Below are 7,724 nucleotides of genomic sequence, written 5' to 3' on the forward strand. Positions count from 1 at the left end.
TTTTTTTGAGACGGAGTCACTCTGTCACCCAGGCTAGAGTGCAGTGGCATGATCATGGCTCACTGGCAACCTCCACCTCCCGGGTTCAAGTGATTCTCCTGCCTCAGCCTACCAAGTAGCTTGGATTACAGGCACCCACCACCACACCCAGTCATTTTTTTGTATTTTTAGTAGAGACAGGGTTTCACCATGTTGGCCAGGCTGGTCTCAAACTCCTAACCACAAGTGATCTGCCCACCTCAACCCCCCAAAATGCTGGGATTACAGGCATGAGCCACTGCATGCACCCTAGCTGCAGCTTTTTGAATAAGTATGAAGCCTAGTGTCTTGAGGTGTTCCCAAGTCTGACAATTCTAGGGTGCCCTTTCCTTTTTAAAACTGGCAACCACCAGACGCAGTGGCTCATGCCTGTAATCCCAGCACTTTGGGAGGCCGAGGTGGGTGGATCATGAGGTCAAGAGATCGAGACCATCCTGGCCAACATGGTGAAACCCCGTCTCTACTGAAAATACACAAATTAGCTGGGCTTGGTGACGTGTGCCTGTAGTCCTAGCTACTTGGGAGGCTGAGGCAGGAGAATTGCTTGAACCCAGGAGGCGGAGATTGCAGTGGGCCGAGATTGTGCCACTGCACTTCAGCCTGGTGCCTGGCAACAGAGCGAGACTCTGTCTCAAGAAAACAAAAAACAAAAAACTGGCAACCACAGTGGCTGATTTGGCTCTTGTGTTCCTCCTCTGGCAGCAGCAACCTATATATGCGTTTACCACAGGCATCAATAATTTCCATCAAAGCAAAGAACTAGCCGGGAGCAGAAGAACCTGCAAGTCTGGGCCAGCTGGAAGATTACAAAGGTGTGAAAACAAAGGGAAAGGTACTAGTTTCTGAGCCTGAATGAAAACATAAACCTGGCCGGGTGTGGTGGCTCAAGCCTATAATCCTAGCACTTTGGGAGGCCAAGGCAGGCAGACCCCTTGAGGTTAGGAGTTCAAGACCAGTCTGGCCAACATGCAGTGAAACCCCATCTCTCCAAAAATACAAAAATTAGCCAGGCATTGTGGTGTGTGACTGTAACCCCAGCTACTCAGGAGGCTGTGGCCTGAGAATCACTTAGAACCCGGAGGCAGAGGTTGCAGTTGCAGTGAGCTGAGATTGTGTCACTGTGCTCCAGCTTGGGCAACACAGTGAGACTGCATCTCAAAAAACAAGCCCTCCCACCCCGCCATAAACCCAACTCTGAACCCTGTAACTGTTTCAAGGATCTTCCATAGAAAAACAGCAGCGGAGTCCCCTTGTCCCACAAGGCTCATATTGTCATCCAGACCCTAATTTGGTAGAGCTCATGTTCACAGACATCCCCATTCCTTTTCTACTTTTCTGCAGCTCACAGGATAAGGATTGGTTTTGGAGGCAGATAGTTTTTTTTTTTTTTTTTTCCCCGAAGAGACAAGGTCTCCCTATGTTGCCCAGGCTGAGGTGCAGCGGCTATTCACAGGCGAGATCCCACTACTGATCAGCACGGGAGTTTTGACCAGCTCTGTTTTCGACCTGGGTTGGTTCACTCCTCCTTAGGCAACCTGGTGGTCCCCCGCTCCCGGGAGGTCACCATACTGATGCCGAACTTAGTGCAGACACCCAATCGGCATAGCGCACCAGAGCCCAGAATTCCTAGGCTCAAGCGATCCTCCCACCTCAGCCTCCTGTGTAGCTGGGACTACAGGCGTGCACCACCGTGCCCGGCGGAGGCAGACAGGTTTTCAATTTCCCCCAATCAGCAAACTGTTTAGGTATAAAAAAAGTCTTTAATCAGGAAGGATTTATCTTCCCTCAACACAAATGCACACATTAAAAGTAAAAATACATATATACATGAATATTTACACAAATGACAAATCACGGTGGACAGCTACATGCCCTGGGCTAGGGGTTGAGAAGATGAACATCAGGAGCAACTGCAGGATGGCTTCTCTGTTGTTCCCGTTGTCCTGTGGTCGTCTTTTTGGCCAAGGTGGATAGACTGGGAGGGGACAGGGCATAGCTCCAGTCTGATGGCAGAGTTACTGGCAAACTATAGCAACGAGGCCCCTCTCCAGACAGTTTCATAGGATCACCAGAGATGACAGGAGATGCTGTAGCAGGTGGGACTGGAGTGGTTGGGGCAGAGTGGGTGAAGGGTTGCACTCCATGCTGGAGGAAAAGAATGACACCAATGCCGGTTCCAGTGCCTAAAGGACCATGGCTAAAGGAGACAGTACCTGGGGAGCTGAGAGGGGGGTTGCAAATTGGAGTGGTGTGGATCCAGGTGAGGTTCATGGCTGGCCATTCTGTAAGGTGCCAAGGCTGCTTTGGTTTCAAAGCTAGATGTCCTAGCTGTGTCTGGTCCATCTTTTCCACAGGATATGCAGGAGAGGAAGCAGCTGAATCATTGTGGTGGGCTGGAAAATGCTACAGAGGGGAGAAATGAGAAAAAAATGGGAGAAAGCTTTCAGATTAGCTCCATCTGGTTACTTAAATCTTTGCATTCCTCAGGAACTCAGTTTGCAATGCAAACGTATCTCATTTTATGCAACAGATATGATCTTGCCAGGCCATGATTAAGTAAAAGTTCTAGTAACCAACGTATACTTTCATTTATTCAAAAAATGAATGGCCTACTATGGGCCACATACTATATTAGAAACTGGATATCCAGAGATGAACTAAAAACAAACAGTCCCATAGGTTCTCACTATTTATAAAATAATTCTTTTTAGAATTTCTTTAAAAAGAAGTCCATTTTTTAATTGAAATCATTTCCCAAATTCTGCATTTAAATTATAATAGTCTACTAATAGTCTATGGTGAGTTATTTAAGAAGTATAAATTAATATTCACGCAAGATCCTGCTTTTTTTAATTTTATATTTGAGACAGGGTCTCACTCTGCCAACCGGGCTGGAGTGACGCAGCACAATCATGGCTTACTGTAGCCTTGACCTCCCAAGCTCAAGAGATCCTCCCACCTCAGCCTCCTGAGTAGCTGGCACTACAGGCACACACCACCATGCCCGCTTACTTTTTGTATTTTTTGTAGAGACTGGGTTTCACCATGTTGACAGGCTAGTCTCAAACTCCTGGGCTCAACCAATCCTCCTGCCTTGGCCTCCCAAAGTGCTAGGATTACAGGCGTAAGCCACTGTGCCTGGCCTACTTATTTTTTAATAGATTATTCACAGCAATAAGAACCATGGCTGATTGAAAATTAGGACTGGTGATTATCTACAGGAGACTCTCCTTCTCCATCATTTGAATGCCCTTTACATACCCTATTCTTTGAGGACAGAAAATAGGTCACTTCTATACCAGGTCTAAAACTATCAACACTGCTGCTATGGGTGTCTCCCTCCCCCACTTCCAGTGATGTACCTCTCACAACCAGTCCTTGAAACTCAGTGTAGACTCAAAACCTTTCAAAGGTTTTGGCACAAGGATACTTAGGCAGAAATGAAAAGAAGGAGAGGGGAAGGGTTTGGGGGCAGTAGGGAAAAAAGCGTTTGCAGAGAGAAGCTGAGGCATCTTCCCACATGAATCATTTGGCCAGGTAAAAAGCCTTTACCTGGCAGAAAGCAGATAAGCTGTGGCATGAGGGATAGGATTAAACTTCATGGAGTTCTTCCCAGTGATCCAAACAAAACAGAACAACAACAACAAAAAACGTGTAGGAATCAAAACAATGCAGAAAGTTTAGGAATTCCCTTCCCTGAAAACAAACTTAGAAAACATTCAGAAGAAAATGGCAAAAGAAGCCCATTTCTGCATGCACATTTCATTTCCTTGGTTACCTTCCCACCTCTTTCTCATGTTCTTAAGTTCTTACCTTGGTCAGCTGATGCTTGCCACCACCCAATGATGACTTCTGGGCAGCTATATGAGGAAACCAAGTCTTTAACATTCCTTCTACCTGTAGCAAGGTTCCTAGATAACGTTCCCTGTGAAAATGATATTGTTTAAAAAAAACAACAACAACAGGATTGGAGAAATCTCATTTTTTAAGAAGACCCAAAGAAAGAACCAGGGGACTTACCCCATCTGTGGCTTCTGCAGAACACCTACAATACGCTGGATCCTGTCCATTGCCACACTCTGCTGAAAACTGCTTAATCCTGGGGACAGGGACAGAGAGAGATTAAGGATTGAGATTCAAGCATGTAGTCAGGTAAAGGAAGGACAGAAGGGGGTTTAAATAGATTGATCTAAAAAAATTAAGTGGGGCCAGGTGTGGTGGCTCACACCTGTAATCCCAGCACTTTGGGAGGCCAAGGCAGGTGGATCACCTGAGGTCAGGAGTTCAAAAGACCAGCCTGGCCAGTCTCTACTAAAGATAAAAATTAGCTGGGTGTGGTGGTGGGCGCCTGTAATCCCAGCGACTTGGGAGGATGAGGCAGAAGAATCACTTGAACCCAGGAGGCGAAAGTTGCAGTGAACCAAGATCACGCCACTGCACTCTAGCCTGGGCAACAAGAGCAAAACTCCGTATCAAGAAAAAAAAATTAAGTCATCGTAGCAAAAAAGAAGTAATACAGGCCCCAAACAAGAACTTAAGAGAAATACATGTCAAAAGAAGGAAAGAGAAAGAGAAATGAACCTAGCCCAAATGAACGAAACTAATGAGATTACCTCTCTCAAAACGACCCATCTTCAGCCCATTGAGAAGGTCTGTGAGAGGAGGTATAAATCCTTGGAGTTCTTTACACTGTAGGAAAACAGGACAGATGCTATGAGAAGACTCAGAGCTGCATACACCACCAGTGGCTCTAACTTCACCTCCAAATCTGGGAGTCATTACTGTCCTCATAGAGTCCTTACCAACCGGCTGGGTGCTAAGCCACTCCAGGAGAGTCTCCTTTCACCTGCTTTCTCTTACCTTCTGGGCAAACAGCAGGTCTCCCTCTGTGGTACAACCTTGGATGTTTAGACTGGTCTCCAATTCACCATCTCTTGATCTTTTCGCCCCAGATCCTGCCATAGGAGAAGCTGAGCCTCGCTGTTCCGGATGAGATGGTGTATGTTGGTTACTGCAAACTTTTGATCGATGCCTGCAGCGGATAGGACCTGGGCTGGGCCGTGAACCTCCCCTCTGCCCAACAGTGTCTGGCCTGGTTCCATGGGCCCCCTTGTCCTCCCTCTCACTATCAGAGGGGAAGCCAAAGTCACTGTTCACTGGGGAGGTGGGAAAAGACGAAGAGAGAGAGTAGGAGGAATAGGAAGAAACACTAGATGGAGAATCCATAGGTCCAGAAGCAGGGGCTGGAGAGCAGCTCCTGGAGTACCCAAAGATCGGAACCTGCAACTGAAGAGCAAAGCGAGGGAGTTTGAAACCGGAGTTTAGGATTAGGAAATGGACTGGGAGATTGGGGTGTACTGCGTGGGATAACACTTGTTCTCCCCCTCCCCAATATTACCTGTCTCAGAGACAAAAGAAAAAGACATTTCCACCCCCACCCCCGTCCATTAAGAACCTGGGATTCCCACTCTGGCCTCGGCAGAGCAGCTCTCAGCCTGATGCAGCCTCCGTTCTTTTCACCCTTCGTTCAGAGTAAATACCTGACTTGAAAGACACCCTGCCCTCGGCCCGCTGTTCGCCAGGGCTGTTTGCCCGCCTGAGTCCGCAGCAAGCCTCTCCACCTGAGGCCATGCCACCCACAAGCGGTCAATCTGAGCACGCGAACCCACCTAGTGACCCTACAGGAACCGCCCCCACAGACTGGCCTCCTGCCGTCTCCCAAGGTTTCGAGATCAGGATCCCTGCGCCGGTCTCTCTGGGCTCTCGCCTGCCACGTGATGCAAACCCTTGCAATACCAAGATCTGCATTCAGCCCCCAAACCCACTCCCTCTGGGTCCAATCCTCCCCAACAGCTTGCTTTTTCCTCCGAATCTCCTTACCTGTGTCAGCCTGCTCAGCCCAGGCTCGGTCTCCAGCTCCTTCTCCGGCTCTCCCAGTCTGGCAACCCACCTCCGCCTCTCTCAGTGGGCCCCGCCCCTTCCCCCCTCCCAGACACGTGCAGCCCGGCACGTGCCTCCCCCTGCGTACACAGATCTCGCTCCCTCATTGGTTGCATCGCCGGTAACACGTGACTCTCGTTACTGAAGTCCACGGCCCATTTGCTACAGTACAAAGGGGCTCAGCCAATAGAGAGGCAGCCAGGTGATGATTGGCTGGAAGGGAAGCGTTTCGTGCTCCGCCCCTACATGCGGCTCCCGGAGAGGACCCGGTGGTGAGAAAAGGAGGAGGATGGAAAAAAGAGTGGAAAAGAAGGGAGGGGAGGAAAAGGGCGGAGCCGGTGGCCTTAAATAGGATGGTGATGCGCTGGAGACGCGCGGCTCGAGTGTTCCGAGATTGGTTGCGCTACTGAAGCCGTGCGTCTCCGGACGTGGGACGCCCCCCCCCCCCCCCCCCGGTTCCGTCTCAGGAACTAACTCATCTGCCCCCTCTTTGAGCACCTCCGCTCACGGTCGCAGCACGTGGAAACCATCAGTGATTTGTGTCTGCAACGTGTGTTAGAGAATGCAGGTGTGTGACGCGGTATATTCTCCCTCTCTTGGCGGCCCGGCCCTCGTGACTCTCCGGTCTCCGTTTCACCTCCCCCACCCCTTTCTCCTCCACGTTGGGTGCCTCCTGCCCTGCTGGGTGAGGAGGGTGGGGATTGCGGCCGAGAACACCGCGTCCTCTCTGGCTCCCGCTGGGGCGGCTCCTCTAGCCCTTTTCTTACATAACGTACCACGCACGTTACCAGCTCAGATGCCAGCCCGCCACGACGCTAGAGGTCAAAACGAAACTCAGTTTTTCCTGACTTTTTTGTCCAGGCTTCTCCGGCCTGGCGTCCTGAATTATCTGATTCCAAGCATGGGAAACAGCGGGGTAGGTACTTGATCTCCTAGGTTATGGCTTTGTTCAGCTTCAGTGCCTTCATTTGTCCCCTGGAGAGGATTCCGAAGACTTTGAAGGAGGGGAGGGAGGCAAGTCCAGAGTTTAGAGAGTCTCAGAAGTAAATGGGACGTTACTACTGTCGCTGCGCCTTGCATTTTGAGTACAATGGAGAGGAGAGCAGGGCACAAGGACGGTGAGCTGGTTGAAAAATAGGATGTCGGAGAGACCGCAAGGGGGCAGCCCAATTCTGATTAGGGTCCGGAGGATAGAGAATTAAAATTTTTAAGTGAGTTTGTCCCTGCCATAATTACCAACTGCTGCAAAAGGCGCATTGTTGGACAGAGGTGTGGGTGGGGGCGGGTAGGTGTGAATATTTTAAATATATTCTAAGTAGTTTTTGATATTTTACATTATGTTTTAACAATGGGCTTATTCTTATAAAAAAAAAAAAAGATTCTAAATCGCAATCCCGTTTCCCCAAGCACACTGTTTCAACACCATATTTAATCAAATAAAACAACAGAATTAGCAATGTGGACTTCGAATAAACCTGCTGTCTGTGGGTGCCCTCCAGTCTTCCCCAAACTGCAGGTTTATTCACAGTCCGTAATGCCCTCTAATTCTGTTATCTCCCAACTCTCCTTCCAGTCTACATTTGCGGTCTCTAAATCCTGGTGCTCTCTTGAGTTGTGACTTTACAACAGACATTCATGAAGGAGCAGACAGTAACCAGATTATTTTATCATTTATTTTATCTTCCAATTTCCTCTTGCCAAACTCCCAGCCAGAGAGTCATAGCAGGCTTCTCCCACCTAAAAAA

At 49.0% G+C, this 7,724-nt stretch overlaps 2 protein-coding genes across 9 annotated transcripts in view; both read right to left on the reverse strand.

Annotated features, from left to right (window-relative positions):
• Nucleotides 1–1,779: 1,779 nt before the first annotated feature.
• Nucleotides 1,780–7,182, reverse strand: CIART (circadian associated repressor of transcription). Of its 4 annotated transcripts, none has more exons than XM_037744927.1 (6): nucleotides 6,869–7,182; nucleotides 4,900–5,019; nucleotides 4,653–4,728; nucleotides 4,060–4,138; nucleotides 3,853–3,964; nucleotides 1,780–2,442 (listed from the first exon to the last, which is right to left on the reverse strand). In XM_037744927.1, the coding sequence occupies exons 2-6, from the start codon at nucleotides 4,999–5,001 to the stop codon at nucleotides 1,918–1,920; spliced, it is 894 nt and encodes a 297-aa protein (XP_037600855.1). In that variant the 5' UTR covers nucleotides 5,002–5,019; nucleotides 6,869–7,182; the 3' UTR covers nucleotides 1,780–1,917. The 4 variants fall into 4 exon arrangements, with proteins under 4 accessions (XP_037600855.1, XP_017401870.1, XP_017401871.1 ...); XM_017546381.2 differs by lacking the exon at nucleotides 6,869–7,182 and adding an exon at nucleotides 5,920–6,028 and having other exon boundaries at nucleotides 4,900–5,325; XM_017546382.2 differs by lacking the exon at nucleotides 6,869–7,182 and adding an exon at nucleotides 5,920–6,026.
• A 456-nt stretch (nucleotides 7,183–7,638) lies between these two features.
• The window catches only part of CUNH1orf54 (chromosome unknown C1orf54 homolog), a 9,568-nt gene continuing 9,482 nt past the window's right edge, over nucleotides 7,639–7,724 (reverse strand). For 3 of the 5 annotated variants that reach the window (XM_017546391.2, XM_037744930.1, XM_017546390.2), the window contains one exon: nucleotides 7,639–7,716. The gene's annotated coding sequence lies outside the window, so the exon portion shown is untranslated. The remainder of the gene's footprint in view (nucleotides 7,717–7,724) is intronic. The other 2 variants (XM_017546388.2, XM_037744929.1) reach the window with 1 other exon arrangement.

The sequence above is a fragment of the Cebus imitator genome, unplaced genomic scaffold, assembly GCF_001604975.1.
Source record: "Cebus imitator isolate Cc_AM_T3 unplaced genomic scaffold, Cebus_imitator-1.0 Scaffold188, whole genome shotgun sequence".
In the NCBI taxonomy this organism is placed as follows: domain Eukaryota; kingdom Metazoa; phylum Chordata; class Mammalia; order Primates; family Cebidae; genus Cebus; species Cebus imitator.

What these genes read in the sequence shown, in the direction of transcription:
- CIART (XM_017546381.2), bottom strand. Translation starts at nt 5,265, where the DNA reads ATGGATTCTCCATCTAGTGTTTCTTCCTATTCCTCCTACTCTCTCTCT. An exon ending in ACCTGCTGTTTGCCCAGAAG is followed by an intron (nt 4,729 to 4,899) that starts GTAAGAGAAAGC and finishes GTTTTCCTACAG; the next exon opens with TGTAAAGAACTCCAAGGATT. An exon ending in GATGGGTCGTTTTGAGAGAG is followed by an intron (nt 4,139 to 4,652) that starts GTAATCTCATTA and finishes CCCTGTCCCCAG; the next exon opens with GATTAAGCAGTTTTCAGCAG.